The sequence below is a fragment of the Myotis daubentonii genome, chromosome 16 (assembly GCF_963259705.1).
Source record: "Myotis daubentonii chromosome 16, mMyoDau2.1, whole genome shotgun sequence".
Taxonomy (NCBI): Eukaryota; Metazoa; Chordata; class Mammalia; order Chiroptera; family Vespertilionidae; genus Myotis; species Myotis daubentonii.
This window is the reverse complement of record NC_081855.1, coordinates 39472858-39498874: the sequence shown is the minus strand read 5'-3', so window position 1 is coordinate 39498874 and position 26017 is coordinate 39472858. Positions and strand designations below refer to the sequence as shown.

The following is a 26017-nucleotide window of genomic DNA, read 5'->3' as shown; positions in this document are numbered from 1 at the left end:
CTTGTGGGTAGGGTTGCCAGATTTAGCAAATAAAAACACAGGATGCCAGGTTGAATTTAATTCCAGATAAGCAATGGATAATTGCATGGGATGTACTTGCACTAAAGAATTATGTTATCTGAAATTCAAATTGGACTGGGTATTCTGTATTTTATTTCACAACCCTACTTGTGGGTCAGGTAAGGATCTGATCTTGTTCACCCTGAGAACAAGTTATTAAAAGGCTGTGAGCAAGGAGTGGCACAATCAGATTAGAATTCTGATCAGCTCGCACTGGCTACACGTTGGAAGGGAGCAAAGCAGAGAAGCAGGGAGACAAGGAAGCAATTACAGGGTCCAAGTGAGAGAAGGGGGGTAGGCCTAAGGGGTGGCAGTGGAGAAGGAGCGAGGAGGACAGGTTGAGCTATATTTAGACGATAAAGTCAACAACACTTGGAACCTAGGCCTTCCCCACTGTTTTAAATTCCTTCCATGTGGATGACTAGTTGTCCAAACTCCTGAAGATTGTTCGGTTCTGTGGGCACTATACTCATCTAAAACTCCTCAGCCCCATCTTTTCTCGCACTTCCCTATTCTGTCACAATTAAATCACAAGTGCTTGTTTGACCTCAAATTTCAAATACACTCGGTTGGTTTGGGAGCTCATTGACAGGGTGCTAGCGTTAGACTGAGATGTATGCCCGATTGGGACAAAGGAGCTTAGATGCTTCCTCTAACTCTGATTTTTTTCCTGAGGGGAAACCATCTTTATTTCGAGGTGTCTTTATTTCTGAGTTCCAATGATATTGTTCAACTTATTGCTGCAGTCTCCACATTTGCATCAAGGATGTTGAAACCGTGTGATTTAATTCATATGCGGAACATAAAACAAAAACGAAAGAAAATAAAACGAAAACAAACTCATAGATACAGAACACAGGTTGGAGGTTACCAGACAGGAGGAAGAGTTGGGAAGAGGCCAAAATAGGTAAAGGGGGTCAAATGGACGGAACCTAGACTTTGGGTAGTGAGCACGCTGTAGTATACGTAGATATCAAATTATAATGTTGTACACCTGAAACTTACGTAATGTTATTATACCAGTATTATACCCATCCTATCTAATAAAAGAGAAAAATGGTAATTGGCGTACGACGATACCCTTTTCATTGGCTAATCAGGGCTATATGCAAATTAACTGCCAACTATGATTGGCAGTTAACTGCCAACTAAGATTGGCAGTTAACTGCCAACAAGATGGCGGTTAATTTGCATATGTAGGCACAATGCGGGGAGGTGAAAGGGAAAGCAGGAAGAAGCCCCCTGCCACTGACAGTGATCGGAAACCCAGGGGGGAGCTAAGAGCTGGGGGGCAGGGCAAAGGCGGCCCTGGGGTCGCCTTTGCCCTGACCCCCAGCCATGATCGGAGAATCAGGCGCCTTTGCCGCCCTGGCCAGTGATAGCAGGAAGTAGGGGTGGAGCCAGCGATGGGAGCTGGGCACGGTCGAAGCTGGCAGTCCCAGGAGCTAGGGGCCCCTTGCCTGGGCCTAAAGCGGAGCCCACGATCACGGGGCCGCTGCAGCTGTGGGTCCCCGCTGCCCGGGCCGGACGCCTAGGCCAGAGGCATCAGGCCTGGGCTGGGGGCAGAACCAGTGATGGGGGGAAATGAGGGTCCCTTGCCCAGGCCTGACGCCTCTGTTAGAGGCGTCAGGCCTGGGCAAGGGACCGATCCTGCGATTGGAGGGTGATGGGGGTCAACGCCTGAGGGTTCCCAGTATGTGAGAGGGGGCAGGCTGGGCTGAGGGACACTCCCCCCCCCCAGTGCACGAATTTCGTGCACCGGGCCCCTAGTTAAAAATAAATAAATAAAATAAGCGCAATATTATCGAGGCACAGTAAAGCAAAGCATAATAAAACAAGGTGTGCCTGTTTACATAATATTTTTCCAACCCTGGCCCCTAGTTTTAGTCTTAGCTTTGCAATTAAACATAACAAATGGTTTAAAAAAATGTTTTGATATTCTAAAACTGGAAAACATATCTCAGAGAATCTTAGACCTTATTGAAGAACCACCACAACTTCATATACTATGAAGTCGTGGTGGAATATGTGTGCCAGCCGTTCTCTTTGAGAACGGTCCTTCTAGAAATGTCCCTTTGGCAAAGCACTCACTATATCCCACTCAGGCACGCCTCCCACTGTCAGCCTTCCATGAAATGTCCATAACGGGCAACGTTCCCCCTTTTGAATATGGGCAGGCACCCTTTCCTACCCATGATACAATTAGACTTGTTCCTTGTATATTTATCACCTGATTCTATTCTAGGAATTGAATGTGAGAGGCGATATCTTCCCCCATCTTCACAGCTAGGCAGCCAAGCAGCATAAACATGGCAAACAATCCAGCCAGAACGCCCACTGCTCACAGCGAAACGCATAGGGCCACAGCTGCCTTTGAAGACCAGCCCTTCAACAGCTCTCAGGAGTGACAAAGAGCCAGGCCCTCTCTCACATCGATGTTTCTCTCTCTCTCCCTCTCCCTTCCTCTTTCTCTAAAATCAATAAAAGCATGTCCTTGGATGAGGATTAAAAAAAGAAAAAGAGAAGAGCCAGGCCCTATTCTTGCTCATTGACCTTCACTGATACATCTTGGAAGTGGAATAGTTCGCTCCACTCTGATCTTAGGCCTGTTGCTGAAGACTCCTAGTTCCCTTGTGAGAGCTGGTGACCTTCCAAAAAAGAGTGCATTCCAAGATGCACTCTCCTTGCCCTAGCCGGTTTGGCTCAGTAGATAGAGCATCAGCCTGCAGACTGAAGGACCCCAGGTTTGATTCTGGTCAAGGGCACATGCCCAGGTTGCGGGCTTGATTATTCCCATGTGGGGCATGCAGAAGGCAGCCAACCAATGATTCTCTCTCATCATTGATATTTCTATCTCTCCCGCTCTCCCTTCCTCTCTGAAATCAATAAAAATATATATGTATATTTTTAAAAAGGATTGCACTCTCCTTGAATAGTTTACCAAACTTAGACTCAAATTTGTTTTTTAAGACTCAAATTTACAGACGCATATACAAGTACAATTCCAGCTTTCTTAGTCAGTAAGTCTTACTTTGTCCTAATGCAGCGGTTCTCAACCTGTGGGTCGCAACCTTTGCGATCGAACCACCCTTTCACAGGGGTCGCCTAAGACCATCCTGCATATCAGATATTTACATTACGATTCATAACAGTAGCAGCATTACAGTTATGAAGTAGCAACGAAAATAATTTTATGGTTGGGTCCCAACATGAGGAACTGTATTTAAAGGGCCAGAAGGTTGAGAACCACTGTCCTAATGGTTTAAGCCCACATCCTAGTTATTATAATGGCCTGCCATAGAAACATGATTTTATTTAACAAAAATGCATTAAACGCTTTATATGGATCAGATACAATTACTGGTGCCATGAATACCAAGATGTAATGTGATTCATTCTGTTACCGAGTGCCTACTAATTGCTAGGAAATGGGGATGCATCGGTGCACAGACCGACAGAGGCCCCTTCAGAAGCTTGCTGGGAGAGCCTAGGTGAGTGAGCAAGCAAATAAAATAATTACTAACTGTGCTAAAAAAAAAAGATAAAGACATTGCTGAGTTAAGAGAATGATGGAATGTTATAGACAAGGTAGACCAGAAGACCTCTCTGATGGTATCCTCATCATCTCTCACTTGGATAACTACAATCACTGTAATAGCCTTGGAGTAAAGCTTGCTGCTTGTGCCACAGTCATTTGCACTTGCTTTGAGAGTGCTCTTGCCTCAGCTAATCATATGATTAGCTCCCTCTTCTCCTTCATGTCGTTACTTAAAAGTCACCCTCTCATAAAGGCCTCCAATAGCTATCCTAACTAAAATATCCTTTTCTTGCTGCACAATGGAGCTGTCCATAAGCTATATCACATGTCATAACACAATGGATTGAATGCAGAAGCAGATGTGGGAATCCGGTTACCTTTTATTAAACCAGACATTAAAGAGATTTGCAAAAATGTACAATAATGTCACTCTTTTCACTAAATTATTTTTAAAATTGTCTTTCATAAAAATGTTATTCATGTTAACATGAAATGAGATTATTCTCATTTTATAAATGAGAATAAATCCATATTTTTAATTTCTTGGTTTTAATTTCCAATATAGTAAAAATCTACAGATATAACCCATGTAAACAAAAGCTCTTCATGTGCCTCAATAAATTTTAAATGCATAAAGGATTCTTGAAATCACAAAGTTTATGAACCCCTGTTTAAAAGTCTTCAAGCCAAAGAAGAAGGAATGCACAAATTCAATATTATGAGTGAGCTTTCACTGTTGACTCCTTAGTCCCACAGGAGGTCACGGTTTGATTCCCTTCAGGGCACATGTCCGGGTTGCTGGGCCTGATCCCCAGTAGGGGGTGTGTGGGAGGCAGCTGATGGATGATTCTCTCTCATCATTGGTCTTCCTTCCTTTCTTTCTTACTTTCTTTTTTATTGATTTCAGAAAAGAGGGGAGAGGGAGAGAAAGATAGAAACATCAATGTTTTCCTGATGGGCTGCCTCCCGCACGCCCCCTCCTGGAGATCGAGCCCGCAACCCATGCACGTGCCCTTGACAGGAATTGAACCCAAGACCCTTCAGTCGACCTGACGCTCTATCCACTGAGCCAACCTGGCTGGGGCCTCATCATTGAGGTTTCTATCTCTCTCGCCCTCTCCCTTCCTCTCTGAAATGAATAAAAATATTTTTTTAAAAGACAACAGCCAACACAATAGCGGCCCAGTGTGAGTAAACCAAAACTATATCTATTTTTTGGCATGCCACAGAATTTCAGTAGATGATGTGAGCCGTGAGATGAAAAGGTTGACAGTCACTGAGCGAGAGGTTTCCTCCGCCTGGTGCTCAGAGAAGTGACAGCCTTGGAGGCCTGAAAGGCAGCGGAGACTGGTGGGTTCTGAGAAGCTGGGGGATTAGGTATCTCATGTAGGTACAGCAGCACGTTATTAAGAATTTATCTACACTGTTCCGTTAGGTCGTGGTAGGAATTCGATTAGAGTAAAAATATAAATATATAATTTACATTCGGACACTTGCCACGCCCACCCTCCAGCCTCCCAAGTCCGCAGCTCATTAAAGCACCGCGGACTCCCAACAGGTACGCGTTTCCCCGCCCCTGCTTCCAACAGGAGTACATCCGGGACTCGCTGGGGCGTGGCCTGGGAGGTGGATTCTCACGCGAACTCCAGGCCCCGCCCACTCCACGCAGCACACGCGTAAGAGGTCGCAGGCTCCGAGGGCCTATTTCTCTTTTGGTGCCTTCCCGTCAATTCCGACTCCTAGTTCTCGCGAGAGGAAGCGCGAAGCCTGCCGGGAGGGATGCGCGGCGGTCCCTAGGTTTGCCCAAGATGGCAGCCCTGGAGGAGGAATTCACGTTGTCTGCGGTACCCTTGGGTGCCGGGCCTGACGGACTCTTAGGCGTGGAGCAGTGCGACAAAACAGACCAGTTCTTAATAACCGACAGCGGCAGGACCGTCATCCTCTATAAGGTGAGGCCGATAGAACCGTCATCCTCTCTGAGGGAAGGGCGATGGGACCGGAGCGCCCCGCTGCTGTCTCGCCTATTGCTGAGCGCGGAGCCCGAGCCTTGGGTCTCTCACAGCTTCAGGGAAAAAAAATGGGTCGAGCGGGGTTAGCGGAAAGCCAGCTCGGCCCCTCCGGAATGCTGACGGAAGGCTAGAATTCGATTTGGTGGTTTTCCTGGAGAGAGAGGCATGTTCTGAGTTGCACGCTGCAAAGCGTCTAAGTGCACGTGGACCGGGCTCGGAAAGGAAAGGAAGCCTGTGCGTTTGCTTGAGTCCCCGGAGGGAGATGGCCTTGCAACCCCCCTTCCTGGGGTCTCAGTCACCCCTCTGCCCCTTGAAGTGTCGGAACGGAGATCAGTCGGGCGGGAGAGGGTGACGGACATGGTGTGAACTGGTTTATCCCCGTGTCCATACACAGCCCCTCCGGGGGAAAGTTTTGTGGATTTTTATTTTGGTTTTTGGGGTTTTTTTGCTTCCTTAGTATCTTGATGGGAACCCTGATTGCGAGAAATCTGTTGCCAACTAACTCCACGCTGTAAATCCTGGGGTTGAGTCTGGGGAAATCTACACGCCCCGCCCCCTTTTCATCCTAAAACCTGAAGGCACACCTTTTAAGCAGCTTTATTTTTACTGATCGCGTAATTTTTTCCCCCTGGGTCGCAGAATATAGTTTTCCGTGTGTTTGAGAAGCTAGGTAATCTGCTTTGAGGTTTTGGGAACAAGTTGCAGTTTCCAAGCTATTTGCTTGTTTTGACTCTTCTGATGACACCGTTGGTTTTTCCCTGAGCTGTCAAGTGGACTTGAAATTTTGCAATTCCTGCATAGGAACATAATGGCTGTTAGCTACTCCTGCTTAATTTCCCATGCTTCTGTTCAAAGGCACAATGGGGTAATTTTTTTTTAATGTACTGTTGTTTATATTTTCATTTTAACTACTTTGTAAAAGTTTTTTATATTTTTATTTGTGGGAAAATACACATGGTAAAATTAACTGTCTGAAACCATCTTTTTAAAGCATACAGTTCAGGGTATTAAATTAAGTGCATTCACCTTGCTGGGCAGCCATCACCACCATCCAAGTCTGGAAAACTCTTTTCATGGTGCAAATATGAAACTTCGTACCTATTGAGCAATGACTGCCCATTCTCCCAGCCCCAGCGGCCACCATTCACTCTCTCTGTCTGAGGTGGAATCATACCGTATTTGTCTTTTTGTGACTTTTTTTGTGATGTAGGAAATCTTTTGAATACTATCATTTTAACTATAAACTTGATTGCTTTTATCATCAGAAACTGGCTTTCTAAATATTGTATGTTAATTTTACTAGGTTTCAGATCAGAAACCTTTGGGGAGCTGGTCAGTGAAACAAGGTCAAGTTATAACGTGTCCAGCTGTGTGCAACTTTCAAACTGGAGAATATATTGTTGTACACGATAGCAAGGTGAGTTTTAAAACTTTTATATACATATAAAACACAACGTGTTCATTTATTAACTTCGTGTTTATTATATGTAAACGAGCATTGGAATACTTTTCTTACTTATATGTTTTAATTTAAGGTTTTGAGACTATGGACTAATGAAGATGTAAACCTGGATAAAGTATTTAAAGCTACAGTAAGTCTTTGGATTTTCCAACATATATATTAGCTTGTTGGTGAGGTGGAATAATTTGTATTGTTGTAGCAGGTTGTTTATCTTAGTGCATCTGTGAATGCACAAAGCATAAAGCTTATAATAGTTTCTCATTCTAGTTATCTTACATGTCTCAGTTTATGAGCTGATGTTACAAAATATAAACTTCCCATGAGGTTAAGGATTTAAATACCTCCTGAATGATACATTTGTAGTTATTTCCATGAGTTTAGATGTTTCTGGTGTGTCCCTTGTGAGAACAGTTTCACTGTGCCTTTCTTAAAATAGGTAAATAAACCCTGCAAATTTCGAGCATGTTATATTTTAAGAGTGGCACATAATGCACTGAAAAAGAACTGTGACTAACTGCCTTTTTTACTAATGACCTAAAGTGTGTTACATAACTTCTTACTTATAAAATGGGTATCTCAAATTAGGTTAATCTAGAGCAGGGGTGGGCAAACTTTTTGACTCGAGGGCCACAATGGGTTCTTAAACTGGACCGGAGGGCCGGAACAAAAGCATGGGTGGAGTGTTTGTGTGAACTAATATAAATTCAAAGTAAACATCATTACATAAAAGGGTACGGTCTTTTTTTTTTTTTTTTTTTTTTTTTTTTTTTTAGTTTTATTCATTTCACACGGGCCGCAGCCAGCCCGCAGTCCGTAGTTTGCCCACGGCTGATCTAGAAAATTCCTTCTATTTCTAAATGTCTAACTCTAATTATAATTGGCACATTTTAGAAGTAGCTCATAATAGAGCTGATTCAGATATAAATCGCAGTTGTTGCCTGAACCCTTGAAACGTCTAGCCTGCTGACTGTGCTGTTCCCTGGTTTCAGGCTTTCCATTTACCTTGCAGTGACACGGTCCTGAATTTTATGCAGTGGATTAACTTCTTTTCTTGGGTTTGCAGACTATGATTGTAATTATGGCATCAGTCTTTAGCTCCAGAATTGCTTATTAGTGGCTCTCTTTGTACTGCTCCCTACCTCCAGTTTTGGCTGTAGCCTAACCTCCAGTATTCACAATGGAAGGATAAACTAAAAATGAATAAAAATGATTACTTAAGGAGGAAAGCAGGGAACAGGGTAGACAGATAGGAGCAAAAGTTAGACTTCTGTATGTAATTTATGTTGTAGATTTGACTTTGTACCATACATAATTATAAAACAATTGAATCAAAATGAAAACATCAGTTCTTAAAAATAAGCCTTCTCTAAATGTCTTTATTCTATTAGATGGCAGTTGGTTTAGAATAAAAATTAAAATATTCTTGTGTTCTCGTAGCTGTCAGCTGAGGTATATAGAATACTTTCGATACCAGGGACAGAACCCGTGGTGTTATTCAAGGAAGGTGCCGTTCGTGGTTTAGAGGCCTTGCTTGCAGAGCCCCAGCAGAAAATTGAAACTGTTATCTCTGATGAAGAAGTGATTAAGTAAGTTCTAATACTTGTAAGTGAATTTTTACCAAAATGAAAAGGCACTTTGCATGTTTTTTTTTTATAACTCTGATTGCTTTGTTAAAAAGCATTTTGGTTAGCCCTGGCTGGGAGGTTCAGTTGGTTGGAGTGTCGTCCTGTGCACCGAAAGGCCTTGGGCACATACCCAGGTTGTGGGTTCCATCCCCAGCTGGGGCGTGTACAGGAGGCAACCGATCAATGTTTCACATCAGTGTTTTTCTCTCTCCCTTCCGCACTCTTTCTAAAATCAATGAAAACATATCCTCAGGTGAGGATTTTTTTCAAAAATTTCTTTTGGTTTTGAACATAATAAAAGCCTAATTAAAAACCACTTATAAAACATTGGCTGCAATAACATACCTCAAAACCCTCTAGGGCAGTGGTTCTCAACCTTCCTAATGCTGCGACCCTTTAATACAGTTCCTCATGTTGTGGTGACCCCCAATTTCATTGTTACAAATTGAACATAATTAAAGCATAGTGATTAATCACAAAAACAATATGTGATTATATATGTGTTTTCCGATGGTCTTAGGCGACCCCTGTGAAAGGGTCGTTTGACCCCCCCAAAGGAGTCACAACCCACAGGTTGAGAACCGCTGCTCTAGGGTGATAGATGACTGAGGAAACTAAGATCATATGAGTCTGTTCTGATAACAGAAAACTGGATAGTCAGTTATTTGAAGATGAAGTGGGTAATCTCACACCAAAATAATCTTTGTTTCTGTCGTATTGCCTTGACTGCCATAGTTAGAGCCCTGCCCCTGAGGAAATGTGCAGCTTGTTAGTGAAACGATAGTGTTTTGAGCCCATCGGCTTTCCCAGATCTTGGAACAAAATCAAGAAAATGGCCAAAGCTGGTTTGGCTCAGCGGATAGAGCGTGGGCCTGCGGACTGAAGGGTCCCGGGTTCGATTCCGGTCAGGGGCATGTACCTGGGTTGCGGGCACATCTCCAGTGGGGGATGTGCAGGAGGAAGCTGATCGATGTTTCTCTCTCATCAATGTTTCTGACTCTCTATCTCTCTCCCTTCCTCTCTGTAAAAAATCAATAAAATATATTTTAAAAAATAATAATAACATAAATAAATAGAAGTCAAAGCAAAGACCTGTACTTAGTGAACAGTGTGGACAATGACCAGTTAGTCTATCTTGGACTTCCCTTGAAGTGTGAGCAACTGGGAAAAAATATAGGTAGAGGATTTGGGTTAATAGCCATTTTGCGAAAAACTGGCCACGCAGTCTTGTTACAAGCCCTTTTCACACTCCTGTGCCTAAGTTCCCACTGTCACTTTAAGAAGGCAGTTGAGATGCTAATGTTTTTCTCCAAATGCTAGTCCCAAAAAATGACTCTCAAAAAGGGAGGGGGTCCTTAGCTGGTTTGATGCTGTGGTTAGAGAGATGGCCTACAGACTGAAGGGTCCTGGATTTGATTCCAATCAAGGGCAAGTACCTCAGTTGCAGACTTGATCCCCAGCCCTGATTGGGGCATGTGTGAGAGGCAACCAATGTGTTTCTCTCATATTTATGATGTTCTCTCCTTCCCCCTCCCTTACACTCCTCTAAAAAAAAAAAAATCAGTGGAAGCCGCTGTCATTGCTCAGTGGTTGAGCATCAACCTATGAACCAGGAGGTTACTGTTTGATTCCCAGTCAGACCACATGCCCAGGTTGTGGGCTCCATCCCCATTAGAGAGTGTGCAGGAGGCAGCCATTCGATGTTTCACTGTCAGGTGCATGTTTCTCTCTCTCTCTCTCTCTCTCTCTCTCTCTCTCTCTCTCTCTCTCTCTTCCTCTCTGAAACCAATAATAAAAATATATTTATAAATAAGTAAACGGAGCTCCAGTGGCGCAATTGGTTAGCGCGCAGTACTTATAAATAAGTAAAATTTAAAAATCAGTAGAAAAATAACCTCAAGTGAGGATTAATCAAAAAAGGCGGGGGCAAGGAGAGTAGAGGCACCAATAAATTTGGGAAACACATCATACTGTCACACCCTACCCTACCCCCTTGTAAACTTTATAACTCTCATTATTATCTTTAAGACTGGGAAGTTCAGCAACTTGCATTTAATCCACAGACGCATTTGACAGAGAAATACCTACTAATTCCTTCTGGTATATACAGGGTGGGGCAAATGTAGGTTTACAGTTGTTCATATCGAAAATAATACAATAATAATATTAAGAGTAACTCTTGTGTTTCTTATACCCACAACTGTAAACCTACATTTGCCCCACCCTGTATTTTGGAACACTGAATTAAGTATTCTCTGAGGTCTCTCTCTCACTCTATCCTCTCTCTCTAAAAAACATATAAAAGATATTTTCTTAAATTTAGATTGATGGTATGTTTCAACTGGTGATTTGGCATTTTATACTTTTTATTTTTATTTTTTTAGGTGGACAAAGTTTTTCATGGTATTTAGGCATCCTGCCTTAATCTTTATTACTGAAAAAGTAAGTGAGATCTCTAATTCCTGGGCCAGTATATAACATTTTAAAATCACTTTATTACTTTTAAAACTAAAATAGGACTTTAGTATTTCTGTCAGAAGATTATGTATTTTGTATCTATTAAATACTAAAGAGTCTACTGGCTATATTTCTATGTTTAACTGAAATATTTTATAACATTTAAATTTAATTAGACAATAGGTTTTTAAGCACCCATTAAAGTAATTAGAATGGGGTAACATGGTTTTAACATTTAAATATAGTTGGTTGAAATGAGAGTATTTAAAAAATAAAATAACTTTTTTTTTTTTCAGAATGGAAATTACTTCGCTTATGTACAAAAGTTTAATTCAAGTGTTGTGAGCAAATATACCCTCTTACTTGGACAAGAAGAAAAATCTGTTATACAGAGTTTTACTGCATCTTTGTGTCGGAAATTCATTTCTTTGATGTCATTAAGTAAGTATTTTTCTTTGAATTTACTGTGACTGTAAGTAGAGGAATATTACAGGATAGTACTTGTTTTTGCAGTTTTCTGCTGTAGCACTTCCCATTGCATGCTTCCTTACAAGCATTTATACCTTCACTTTTTGCACTTTGCCATGTCTGGTCAAGCTTAAGTCATTGGTTCTCTGCAGGTAAATGTTATGTCTTTAAATTTATCATAAGCAGTAAGTGATAGTATAACACTAACAAAAAAAGAAAAATCACCTTTAATCTTTATCATGATAAGGCCAGGTTCTTTGATATAATAATTACTGAACCATAAAATATCTAAGATTGTTACTAAATGGCCCTCCATTTCTTTTTTTCCCAGTCTTGAGACTTAGTGTGCCCTTCTTTGAATGGAGGCAGGTGGGTAAAAGGAGACTAACAAAGCACTCTAGGCCTAAGCCAACCAGTGTTTTCCATATTACTTTAATGCCTTGGAGTGTACCTGTTTATAATGGTGTAAAGGATAGCCCCAGTCATGCCTAGGGGGGAAAAACTAATGCTATACTCTACCACTACCCTTTTTGGCTTCTTTTGAAGTTGTTTTGAGAAGGTTAAGGGAGGAAAAAAACAAGAGCAATATTTAGAGAACATATGTATTATCACAATTAAAAATCTTTGTGAAGTTTTTCAGTTTGCAAATGTTTTCAATAGCTATTAATAAAAATGTTTCATTTATCATTTCTAGGTCATTGGAATCTGCTTAATGCCTTTGCTTGACAGGGACTGGTTTTCTTAAAGTTTAACCTATAGGGCATAGTTATTGTTAAATAGAAGTTTGCAAGTTATATTTTAGCTTATTGAACATTAAAGTAGGGATTCTGAACCACAGGGTCCTAAAAATCTTCCTATAACATATCTAGAACCACATGGAATTGCCTAAATTAGTTGACATACAAAAAAATAGCAATTTCATATGGTTTTCAGGGTGATGAGGTAACAAATGTGATGCATAAACCAGAATGCTAATTTATTCCTAATGAGAGATATATCCTTTCAGTGACTAGATTTTCTGTATCCCTGACAATCTCCTGTCATATTTTATTACAGGTATTTACAGTTTTGATTTCTTGGCTATTATGACATTTCTTACGAAGATTTTTATTAATGATACTCCTCCCTTAATTTTAAATTTGTAATGTGTTCTTTAAGTGAAAGCAAAGAATGAAGTGATTGGTACATTTGTTTATTTTTCTGGTTGGATCCTGTATCAAAATTGATAAAATCTTATAAACAACCTAGTACATACATTTAACTATTATAAATTTGTTCTTTATCCAATATTGAACAACAAATACTTGTTTTCAACAGGCTCAGATGGGTGTATATATGAAACCTTGATACCAATACACCCGAGTGACCCAGAAAAAAATCAACATCAGAGGGTAGTTAGATCACTGTTGCTCAAGACTGTCGTGTCTGGAAATGCTCGAAATGCACTCAGTGTCCTGGATCAAGATCACGTAGCAGTCCTGGGACCACCGCTTCCAGCTTCTAAGGGTAACCAAAAGCAAATCAATTAGAAGTCCTTTGGATTTTTCCTTCACAGTGTACCTATAGGACTTTGACTTTCATCTTGCATTTGTTAATCTTTCAAAAACATTTCCTTGCATCACTACTTTGCTCATGACTCATGTCTTAAAGAAATAAAAACTGCAGGTGTCAATGCCAACCCATGGGCATTTGAAACATTGGTAAGCCTTACCTAGAATATTAAATTCATAGCTTGGCCACATTTACACAGAATAGAAATCCACTGGACTTGGACAGCTTGAAATTTGGGGACTACTATGCTTTTTCATTTCTGTCACTTCAGAGCAGGATTCTCATCATCACCTTACCCCCAAACACCCCTGCGCACACACAGACTTAGAGTCTATCATGAAAGACCCAGTTATTCCCCCAATAACTGGCCAGTGCAAGATTGGGGTCTCTCCACCTATACTATAAAACTCAGAACCTATTGTTTATCACTCAGGTCTCCTCACAGTCTAGTCTAGACCCCATTCACCTTTCCCGGTCTCTTCTCCTAACTTCACAGCAAGAACCCTCTGCTTTGTTCAGGCCAGGCTCGCTGTTGACTACAAACTTGATATACCCATCCTCACCGGTGTACTTTGTTAAGTTCCTCCTACTTATAGGCATGGCTATGTGCCAGGCATTTTACTTAAATTATCTCATTATTTGTATCATGTTACCTTCCAACAAACTTTTGAGAAAAAGTACACATAGCATCCCTATTTCACAAGTCAGGAAACTTAGGTGTTAGGTAATTAAGTCGTGAACTAGGATTCAGCCCAAGCAGGTTGACTCTAATATGCCATGTACCTCACCCCTCTTAAGTCCTGGCTCCTTACCATTTTACTATGCTGTGCTTCTCTCTCTCAACCCCCCTCCTTCCTCTTTCTGGTTCATGCTCTACGCAGCAAAAAAACCAGTAACCACTGTTAGAGTTGTATCTTAATCTGAGATATCATAGAGACCTTTACATACCAGCATGTTGTTGTTATTAAGACTTTAGCCCTAGCCAGCTTGGTTCAGTGGATAGAGCATCAGCCTGCGAACTGAAGGGTCCCAGGTTCGATTCCAGTCAAGGGCACATGCCTGGGTTGCAGGCTCAATCCCCAGTAGGGGTGTGCAGGAGGCAGCTGATCAGTGATTCTCTCTCATCATTGATGTTTCTATCTATCTCTCCCTCTCCCTTCCTCTCTGAAATCAAAAAAGAAATATATTAAAAAGAAAAGAAAAGAAAGACTTTATGTTTTTGGACAATTGAAGGTTTATAGCAAAATTGAGGGAGAGGAAAAAAAGAAAGAAAAAAAAATTGAGGGAGAAGTACACAGATAACTTATATATGCCCTGCCTCCACACATGTGCGTTCTTCTTTTCATGAGGTGTAATTCCTTTAAATTTTGGTGGCAATCACTGTTGTCCTTACTCAATAAAGCAAAACTTGTGTGTTTAACTGTGACTCTTCCCTTGTCCCACCCACAAGGCATCATATATTTGTTTATTCTTGGGACTATTCTGAATTTCTCTTTTTTTCACAGAATGCCTCTCCATATGGAACACAAAATTTCAAACACTGCAGATTTCAAAAGAATTACCACAAGGTACCAGTGGTCAAGTAAGTTTTTGCACTTGGAAATTTTTTCAAGTTATTTTTGTGCCTAATGAAGGGACCTCTTTGTTCTAAGTATTTTTTTAACCCGAAAGATTATATTTAATTTGGTTGTTTTACTAGTTTTCCTTATGTAAGACTAAATTATAGCTAGTTTTAGATCAGGGAGAACACTTAACTAGTCATTAAATTATTTTGGATTTTAACTGCTCTTTGATTTGGTCTTTTTTTTTTTTTTAACTGATTTCAGAGAGGAAGAGAGAGCAAGAGAGAGATAAAAATATCAATAATGAAGGAGAGTCATTGATCTGCTGCCTCCTGCATGTGCCACACTGGGATCAAGCCCACAACCCAGGCATGTGCCCTGACTGGGAACCAAACCATGATCTCCCGGTTCATAGGTCGAAGCCCAATCACTGAGCCACGCCTGCTAGGCTGGTTTGGTCTTTTTACTTTTGTATTTTGAACTATACCCTTTTATAGTTCTTTTTTTAACATATCTCTGTTATATGTTACTTTTTCTAATAACTTGGTCTGTTAGGTTTATGTCAAACATTATTATGGAATTACATAAGAATACTTCAAGATGCCGAAACCGGTTTGGCTCAGTGGATAGAGCATCGGCCTGCGCACTGAAAGGTCCCAGGTTCGATTCCGGTCAAGGGCATGTACCTGGGTTGCGGGCACATCCCCAGTAGGAGATGTGCAAGAGGCAGCTGATCAATGTTTCTCTCTCATCGATGTTTCTAACTCTTTATCTCTCTCCCTTCCTCTCTGTAAAACATCAATAAAATATATTTTTAAAAAAATAAAAAGAATACTTTAAGAGCCCAGCTGGCATGGCTCAGTGGTTGAGCATCAATCTATGAACCAGGAGGTCAGGGTTTGATTCCCAGTCAGGGCATATGCCCAATTTGTGGGCTCAATCTCCAGTGTGGGGCATGCAGAAGGCAGCCGATCAATGATTCTCTCTCATCATTGATGTTTCTATCTCTCTCTCCCTCTCCCTTCCTCTCTGAAATCAAGAAAAATAAACGTTTTAAAAAATACTTAACGAATTAACAATTTAGCAAACTAGACTGTAAACTTCCAGAGGCTCAGGGGTCCTTGTCTGTTTTGTTCTCTGTTGTGTCTTCACTGTCTAGCAAAGGTGCTCAATGAATGTTAGTTGTTTAGTAAGTGGTTATTTATATGTAAATCAAGATAATAGGATTTATTGATAGTTGTAATTCTAGAATTAGGAAACTATATTTCTCAGCATACAATTTAATTCTAGTTTATTTAAAAAAATAATTTTAACAAAATTAACCACTCACAATTTCACTACTTTAACAAACTTAGTTTTGATTTTCATGTTCCCTTGAGTTTTTGTTGATATACATATTTTTTACAATTTTATAATTCGAATCATTAGATTCTATTAAATTCTGTCCTTTTTACTTATTACATCTTACAGTGTGCCCATGTTACAGTTGCCTTGGTAATATTTATCATGTTAATAGATGTGTATTAGGGACAATGTTAATTTTAAATACTTAACGTATAATATCAGTCAGATATTTATGAGTCAAGAGTATCTTTAAATTTTATGCATCATTCAGACATCGGCAAAAGTAAAAACTATGTAAACCTAACCCAATTAATAAGTTGTACATGGGATTGTTCTGAAAAGTTGCTTAACTTTATCATGTCCTTTTGTGTTCTATTAAGATTGCTCACACCATAAATTATTGTTATAAATTATATGACTTTGTTGAATCAGATCATAGAAGTGGGAAAAAATGATTACATTTTTATAACTTTTTTTGTAGCTTTGGTATTATGGAGAACATTTATTTATGCTACATGGAAAAATTCTAACTGTGATTCCATACAAGTGTGAAATGTCATCATTAGCAGGTGCTCTTGGAAAACTCAAGCATGGTCAAGATCCAGGTAGGAACTTACTAGTTTGTTTGATTAATATAAACAACCTACAATTTATAGAGTCTGTTCTGAATGTTGAAATTTGCCACTGATTATTGGCATTTCCTTGTCCCAGGTATCTACCTGGGGAACAGTCCACATTGCAGGTATTGCCACAGGCTTAAGAGCTACACTGTGGTTTTGAACATCAGTGTTCTTCTGACTTTTGGGGCAAGGGGAGAGTCCCCCAGACAAAATCATGAATATCTCTACTCTCCCTGGTTTACCACCAGTCTCATCTGTTGGCTTAATGTTGCTGGACACATAGCCTTTTACTATATTGTGACGTACTTACCTGGGTTTATCGGTAAAATTAAATGGACAAGCCTCTCTTGAATTGTGCATAAGTGATGGTTGTTTTTTCTTTGATTGATTGAGTAAATACCGTAGGTCAAAGAATGCTAGAAATTGTGTATTTTTTATTTTCTTAGGCACTCAGACCATGCCTCATTTTGTAAATTGGGAAACCTCTCAGGGACTTGGATCCCAGAACTCAGAGCCATCAAAGAGAATTGTAAGTTTGGTCATCAAAATACAAATATTAGTGCAAATATTATAAGATGGGAAAAGGCTGAATTATTTTAATGATTCGTATCTATACAGCTCTTACAGCTTTGATTTTAATGATGGGGCAGTTTAAAATATATTTTTATTAATTTCAGAGAGGCAGGGAGAGGGAGGGGGAGAGAGAGAAACATCAATGATGTGAGAGAATCACTGATCGGCTGTCTCCTACACACCCCTACTGGGGACCTAGCCCACAACCAGGTCATGTGCCCTGACTGGGAATCAAACCGCGATCTCTTGGTTCATAGGTCAACGCTCAACCACTGAGCCACACCATAGGGCATGATGGGGCAATTTAAATCTTGAACTCAATAACCCTACAGCCTTTATCCAAAAATGACACATGTTATCTAGTAGTTAATTTTTATGGGCATGTTTTTAGGTAAGATCCAGGTATGAAAATGGACCAATTCGCAATTAGTAAAATACCTTCCTGAGTATAAAGGTTTTATTTTATGTTTAAAACACAAAAAACTGGCCGAAGCCGGTTTGGCTCAGTGGATAGAGCGTCGGCCTGCGGACTGAGGGGTCCCGGGTTTGGTTCCGGTCAGGGGCATGTACCTGGGTTGCGAGCACATCCCCGGTGGGAGATGTGCAGGAGGCGGCTGATTGATGTTTCTAGCTCTCTATCTCTCTCCCTTCCTCTCTGTAAAAAATCAATAAAATATATATTAAAAAACACACACACAAAAAAAAAACTGCCCTGACCAGATAGCTCAATTAGTTAGAACATCGTCCCTATAGGCCAAAGTTGTGGGTTCAAACCCTGGACAACGTACATACAAGAGTCAACCAATGAAGGCATAAATGAGTGGAACAACAAATCAATCTCCATCTCTCTCTATCTGACCCTAAAATCAATATAAATACATTTTTTAAAAATTTTTTAATAAAAAAATCTTAAAAGTATTAGACATTTTGCCCTAACCAGTTTGGCTCAGTGGATAGAGCGTTGGCCTGTGAACTGAAGGGTCCCAGGTTCGATTCCGGTCAAGGGCATGTATCTTGGTTGCGGGCATATCCCCAGTAGCGGGTGTGCAGGAGGCAGCTGATCGATGTTTCTCTCTATCCCTCTCCCTTCCTCTCTGGAAAAAAAAAGTTAAAAGCTTAAATAAACCAACTTTTCACTATAACAAAATTAAATTATTAAAAAAAACCTTTGTGATTAGAACAAAAGTTTGCTAGTCTCTTTGTGATGTTTTATATTCTTCTAAATGTATATTGGAATTTTTAAATTATTTTGAGATCCTAATCAATTTACTTAATTATAGTTAAGGAGAAGAAAAATTGAAGCAAGTGTACAGCCAGAAGTTCCAGCATCCCAGCAACTTTTATCAACCATAAAGGTAAATGAAAAAATATTAGAAATAAGAAAAGTCAAGTGGTTAAAAGAAATCCTACTTACTTTTCATTCTATTTTATTTTTATGATCATTTTTATAGCTACAGCTAACCTAACACTTGTATAGTGCCTTAAGATTTTCAGTGACCCAATATTTTGGCTTATTTGACTTGCTACGCGTTTTGTGTGATGGTGGTGCTCTCATCAGTATCTCATTCAGCTTTGCATTGAATATTTGTAATTTATCCTCTTAAAGATTTTTATTTCTAAGCCCTTGAATTTTTTTTTCTTTGCCATTTGTCTTTGTGCAGCAAATTGTCAAGTCCATTTTCACAGAAATGCATGGATGCCATTAGTGACTTAAGAAAATGTTGAGCTAGGGAACCTTTAAGTTTAAAGTGACATTTATTAATGTACCAGACTGAACTCTTTAAATCTGCCCTTTCAGAAAGATTCAGAAAAACACATTGAAATAGAACTACGTAAATTTTTGGCTATTAAGCGGACACCTGACTTTCATACTGTTATTGGGGACATAGTAATAGGACTTCTGGGAAGATGTAAAACAGAACCATCATTTTATCCTCGGAACTCTCTGATGCAGCTTATCCAGATGCATGTGCTTTCTTACAGGTAAACGTTTGCACACCAAACTTTATGTGCATAATTTTTTTTACCTTGTTTCTTATAGTTCTAATTTCCATGCTCTGAAAAACCTTATAAATTATTTGCAGTTGAGATTTTTCATAATATATAAAAATGATACATGTTTTCTTTTCTTAGCTTGTGCCCAGGCTTAATGGAAGTTGCATTAGAAAAGACAGATGTACAGATGTTGCAGCTCTGTCTTCAGCAGTTCCCTGACATTCCTGAAGCAGTCACCTGTGCTTGCTTAAAAATGTTCTTGAGGTAAGTTAGAAGCCAATGGTCCCCTTCTTTCACTGCATTTTTAACCTATTGTGCTGTTTGATTTCTAAAACTGAATGCTTGGAAAATGAAAAATTTTCCAGTAAGTTCAAAGTGCGATAAGACTTAATTTCTTTCAATTAACATGATAGCATTGGTGATGACAGTCTTCAAGAAACAGATGTTAATATGGAGTCAGTTTCTGACTACAGTGATGCTGTACAAGAAGAGAAGATGGAAGAGCAAACGGGAATTCTTCAAAATGGCTTCAATCCTGAAGAAGATAATTGTGATAACTGTGATAAAGAGTTAAGTGAAAAGCCTCAGAACACAATAGAGGAGACCACTTCGTGCCCTGTAATACCAAAAAGAGCAGCTCTCCTGTATCCTTTGAAATAGTTTTCTTTGTATTGTCTCTTTTGGGGAGTATAGTCAAATGCCAAGCAATAACTAAGGAATGATTAGATAATTTAAAGTGATTTTTAAAAATTGATTTTAATAGGGTGGGGAGAGAGAAACAAACACCTCGACTTGTTGTTCCACTTCTTTATGTATTCATTGGTTGATTCTTGTATGTGCCCTGACCAGGGACCAAACTGGCAACCTTGGTCTATTGGGCCAACACTAACGAACTGACCAAAAACCCAGGGTGGATTTTGTTGTTATTGTTTGTTTGTTTGTTTTTCAGGGTTTTTTTAAGTTTCTGCTTGAAAATGGATTACATTCATTGCTATACTGAAACAACTTACTTAAATGTGTTTTCTTATGTCAGAAGCTATACTCTTCAATTCTAAAGTTGGTATTCTGAGTAAATACCACTCTCTAGTGATTAGGAGGATGTTCAGTGGTAGAACTCTTCTAAAAAAGTAAAACTTTCATATAAATTTTTAAAAATTATTGGGAAAGGGAATTATTCATACTTTTAGTAGAAAAGCCTTTATTTATTGGTATAAGATTTTCCTTTATTCCTAAATAGAAATGCAGTTCTTCATTCAGCATATAGTGAAACATTTCTTCTGCCTCATTTGAAAGACATCCCAGCACAACATATCACTGTGAGTGTTCTTATAAATCCTATAGAATTTTACTTCTGGTTTAAATTTGCGCCTTCACTCCAACCAGCTTTTAGGGCATTCAAAAAGATATCAGCTTCCTTCATGTGAATAAGAGGTTCCACAGCCCTCATTGTGAAAATTGTGCCTAGGAGATCAGAGAGATTTTTGGTTGGCAGACGTTGCCATGGTCCTGGTGCCAACCCTGAAGGCCAGGTTAATCCATCTGAGTCAGCGGTTCTCAATCTGTGGGTCGCGACCCTTTGGGGGTCGAACGATCCTTTCACAGGGGTCGCCTAAGACCATCAGAAAACACATATATAATTACATATTGTTTTGTGATTAATCACTATGCTTTAATTATGTTCAATTTGTAACAATGAAAATACATCCTGCATATCAGATATTTACATTATGATTCATAACAGTAGCAAAATTACAGTTATGAAGTAGCAACGAAAATAATTTTATGGTTGGGGGTCACCACAACATGAGGAACTGTATTAAAGGGTTGTGGCATTAGGAAGGTTGAGAACCACTGATCTAAGTTACACACTATTTAAAAAATTGCCCAAAGAAGGATTCTCTCTTCTCTACTTATTATTTGTAAATAAACTCCCTACCCACCTCCCCCAAACCAGATGATCTCCTCATTGATGGCAGGGACTACAGTTTTATTTATTTTTGTGTCATTAGATAGTGAAATTCAGTAGCCTCTTAAAATTCCTTCCAGTCTCTGTTAGCTTTCCATATAGAGAACATATTTCTATCCAAGTGATAAATTGTCCTTTTTCCCCCCCACCCAGCTATTTCTCCAGTATTTGTATTTTCTTTATTTGAAGTGTAGTGAAAATGCAACTATGACTCTTCCTGGAATACACCCTCCAACCCTAAACCAGGTGAGATCATTTTTTAATTTTTATTCGGTGTTGGGGAAAGTCTGTTTATTTTGTTTATATATAGTGTCAGAACCTGAAATTCAGTAACTGATTTCTCCTTGTCTCTTAGTCCATATGAACTTTTTTCCTCAACCTGTATACAAACCACTGGAGTGGGAGGTCCGGAGCATCTTTCAATTTGGTAGATTGAGTTTTAAAGTTATAATTCTAGCCCTAGCTGGTTTGGCTCAGTGGATAGAGCGTCAGCCTGCGGACTGAAGGGTCCCAGGTTCGATTCCAGTCAAGGGCATGTACCTTGGTTGCGGGCACGTCCCCAGTAGGGGTGTGCAAGAGGCAGCTGATCAATGTTTCTCTCTCATTGATGTTTCTAACTCTCTATCCCTCTCCCTTCCTCTCTGTACAAAATCAATAAAATATTTTTTTAAAAAAAAGTTATAATTCTACACGAAATAACATAAATTTACCTTAAATTCATGATTCTTTTTTGTGACCCTTTTCAAGAATTTCCTTAGCCTCATTGGGAGAGGGTGACAAGTATCCTTCTAATAACCTCTTAAGAATGATGCCTTAGCTGGGTAACATGGTTGTTTAGAGTTTCATTCTCGTTGGCCAAGGTTCCGGGTTCATTCCCCCATCAGGGCACACACGAGAATCAACCAATGAATGCATCAATAAGTAAATAAAAAAATCATTGTTTTTTTTCTCTCTAATTCATATTCTCTCTCTCTCTCTCTCTCTCTCTCTCTCTGCCTTTTTCTTCCTCTCTCTCTAAAATAAATAAAAACATCCTTGAGTGAGAATTTTAAAAAAATCATTGTGGTTTAAGAATGTGTTATTCTAATTAAGTATTTCAAACACTTAATTTTATTTTGATTTTAAAATATAAGTTAAAAATTTTTAAGTAGTGGGTTTTTATAGTTGAAAGATCTAACAATACCATAGTATGCACATTATTCTGCAATTTGGTTTTTTCACTCAATACTATGTTTTAGACATTTTCTGGACCAGTATACATATGTCTGTTGATTCCCTCATCCTTTTTAATGACTATATTTCAGTTTATGGAAAATCTTAATTTGTCAGTCCCCTAAATAGCAGCAGTTGAGTTGTTTACAGGTTTTTGCTATTGTGAACAAACCTTTGTTGGGAATCTTTATCAAGATATTCTTGTATATTTATGAGAGAATGCCTGTTGGGTAAATGTCCATAAGCAAAATTAATGAATAAAAGATGCACACATTTTTTGTTTTGAAAATGGTCGATTACCTTTCTGAAGGTTTGTGACAATCACTACTATCTCAAAAGTCTGAGACCTTACTCTTTGCCAATCAAATAGATAACAAATGATGCTTTAATTTACATTTCTTTGATAATAAGAGTGTTGGACCATCTTTTCTTGCCTATTTTATATTCTTTGTGAACTGCCTGCTGGGTTCTTTGTTCATTTTTCTATTGCATTTCATGTCTTTTTCATTTTCGTTTATCAAGTATTTGTAGTTTTATTTCCAGTTTCAGAAGTAAAAAATATATATTTTTAAGAATTCTTTGTATTTGATGAAATTAGCCTTTTTAAAATCAAGTGCATTATACTTTTTCCTATCAAAATTATTAAATTTTTTTCTTTATGATTTTGTTGTGGCTACATCATGCTTAATGCCTTTCCCACTATAAAATTTAAAAATAGGCACACTGTTTTTCCCTAGTACATTAATAGTTTCTTTTTCTGTGTTTAACTTTTTGATACATATAAAATCTATTTTGGTGTAAGGACTTTCATGGGTATCAGCTTTCCCTTCTCCCCCCAAATAGACACTGGTTTCCTTAATACTTTTTTATGACAATGATATTTGCCTGTTAACTATACCATTTGGAAATGTAGACCTACATAGGGTATTTTAATAAATGTTTAGCAATAATTTTATTTCAGTTCATGGTAGTTCATCTGTAATACCCTATTCTTGGGGCATAGTTTATATTTCAGAATAGGAGATAACTGCCAATAATCATAAAAAGATAACTTTCCCTTGAATTAAATATCACTGTAGCTTCCTCTTTACTGATGAATACTATGAAAAAGATGCCATTATGCTTTTAAAATAGCAAGTATAAAAGCAGAAAAGTGCCCTGGCCAGTTTTCTCAGTGGTTAGAGTGCCATCCCATACACTGAAAGGTCATGAGTTTGATTCTGTCAAGGGCATGAACCTGGATTGCAGGTTTGATTCCCTCCAGTCCTGGTTGGGTACTGTAGGAGGCAGCCAATCAATGTGTCTCTTTCACATGTATGTTTCTTTCTCTCCCTCTCTCACTTCCACTCTCTGAAAATCAATGGGAAAAATATTCTCAGGTGAGGATTTAAAAAAAAAAGGCATAAAAGAGCCTTTTTATATTGTTTAGAAATTCTTTTATCTCTAAACTAAAATTATCAGGTATTTGTAAGGAGGAGTTATAACTGTTTGATATAATCATGGATATTAGGAAATTAATCAACCTAAAATTAAATTTAAAATCTTAATTTTTATTTTCCTGTTTACTTTCAGATTATGGATTGGATATGCCTACTTCTAGATGCTAATTTTACTGTTGTGGTAATGATACCAGAAGCCAAAAGTCTACTGTTAAGTCTTTATAAGTTTGTGAAATCTCAGGTGTGTGATAATTTGATCTATACTGAATTCATTTTGTACCCAAGTATCACCTGAATTAAAATTTATTCTTAAACTTTTTTCTTGAAATAGTTATAAGTAATAATTGAGGGCTTGTTCATATGTAGAGTGATAGTAAAAGTTATTCTGAAACTTTTTTCTCTAGATATGCATTTGTTCCGAGCTCAACAAGATTGAAGTAAGTTTTCGTGAGCTACAGAAATTGAATCAAGAAAAGAATAATAGAGAATTATATTCAATTGAAGTGCTGGAACTCTTCTGATATTACCAGTTCTCTTTCATAGACGTTTTATGAAACTCTTTTAAAAGTGAATTCTTCCTACTCATCCAGGCAAGAGATGTGTTTTGTTTGTGACTGTCTTTCAATGACAAGAGAAATGTGTGAGAGCACCTAGACCATCACTTATTGATGCTCCTGGGGTGGACTGGAGGGCTCATGCGAACCTATCCTGGTTTATGGACATTGGAGGGGAAAGTTCTGAAACTTTTAAAAAAATATGTAACTGAGCTAATTTTAAGTAAACTTATTTGTGATACTTATAAAAGTCTAATTTCTTACCATATGTTTTAAATAGTTCTTTTATTTAAAAAATCACCATTGAAACACTGATTCTAGGAAGAATGTAATGTTGTCAGTGTCGGAGCTGTCCCGGCTCCTCTGTGCTTATAGCCGACAGCAGCAGTCAGTTCCACACGCAGGGTTGGGAACCATGCTTGCAGAGGCAGGGGCTTCTCTTCTGCCATTTTTTACTGTTTTTGTTTTTGTTAATCCTCACCCGAGGATATTTTTTCCATTGATTTTCAACAGAGAGAAACATCAATATGAGAGAGACACATCGATTTGTTGCCTCCCACGAGTGGCACGAGTGGCACGAGTGGCCCTGGGGATTGAACCTGCAACCAAGGTACATGCAAATGATCAGAATCAAATTCAGGACCTTTCAGTTTGAGGGGCCAATGCTCCAACCACTGAGAAAAACAGGCTAGGGCAATTTTTTCCTGTTCTTTATGTACTTCCACTCACCTTTTCTTCCTACCCAGGCATTGAACAATACCTCTTTCTACACATTATCTCTCAGATTACCTCCATGATTAGTTGATAATTTAGGTTATAAAAGCATTACTAGATAGTAAAAAACAAATAGTTTAAAAGGTTGATTGACATAGAATTTCTCATTTTAACTCTTTGGATTTAGGCCAAATGAATGGTTTTATGTGGAAGAAATAGAGACTTTTGTTTCTTAAAAATAAACTCAAGTTTATTTTTGTTAAAAATGAAATCACTTTCAGGTGATGAATTTAGTTTCCCAAAAGTAACTTGACACTTTTCTGAGCCATGAAAGTCTCTGTCGAGTAAATACTTTTGAAACATTTACTTGAAGGGTTACAATATATATTTTTTAATTTCCCTATAAATTATAGTACATCCTATATAATAAAGAGCTAATATGTAATTAGACCAAACAGCAGAACAACCAACTGAATGACAATCCGGATGACCTTCCAGACGAAGCCAAGGCTGCAAGGGCCAATCGGGCCTCTAGTATGTATGTGGCTAGTCATATCTATAACTTGGTGTTCGATTTTAGGAATGTTTTTGTTTAGTTATGGTTTAATTTTATGTAAAAAAAAACTGCTTCAAAGTAGTCCTACAGGAACACTTTGAGATAATAAATGGATACCACCTATGTAATGCTTAAAAGATTAGATGATAGCCGAAACTGGTTTGGCTCAGTGGATAGAGCGTCGGCCTGCGGACTGAAAGGTCCCAGGTTCGATTCCGGTCAAGGGCATGTACCTTGGTTGCGGGCATATCCCTAGTAAGAGATGTGCAGGAGGCAGCTGATCGATGTTTCTCTCTCATCGATTTTTCTAAC

General features: G+C 38.8%; 1 protein-coding gene across 2 annotated transcripts; it reads left to right on the top strand.

The window, feature by feature from the left end:
* The first annotated feature begins 5301 nt into the window (after nucleotides 1–5301).
* On the top strand, nucleotides 5302–24685 carry NOL11 (nucleolar protein 11). Of its 2 annotated transcripts, none has more exons than XM_059670009.1 (18): nucleotides 5302–5547; nucleotides 6911–7024; nucleotides 7143–7199; nucleotides 8507–8655; nucleotides 11079–11136; nucleotides 11448–11592; nucleotides 12937–13125; nucleotides 14676–14752; nucleotides 16558–16681; nucleotides 17143–17225; nucleotides 18550–18624; nucleotides 19068–19252; nucleotides 19403–19528; nucleotides 19738–19908; nucleotides 20502–20580; nucleotides 21384–21476; nucleotides 24015–24122; nucleotides 24286–24685. In XM_059670009.1, the coding sequence occupies exons 1-18, from the start codon at nucleotides 5407–5409 to the stop codon at nucleotides 24400–24402; spliced, it is 2091 nt and encodes a 696-aa protein (XP_059525992.1). In that variant the 5' UTR covers nucleotides 5302–5406; the 3' UTR covers nucleotides 24403–24685. The 2 variants fall into 2 exon arrangements, with proteins under 2 accessions (XP_059525992.1, XP_059525991.1); XM_059670008.1 differs by having other exon boundaries at nucleotides 5304–5547; nucleotides 19678–19908.
* The last annotated feature ends 1332 nt before the right edge of the window (nucleotides 24686–26017 follow it).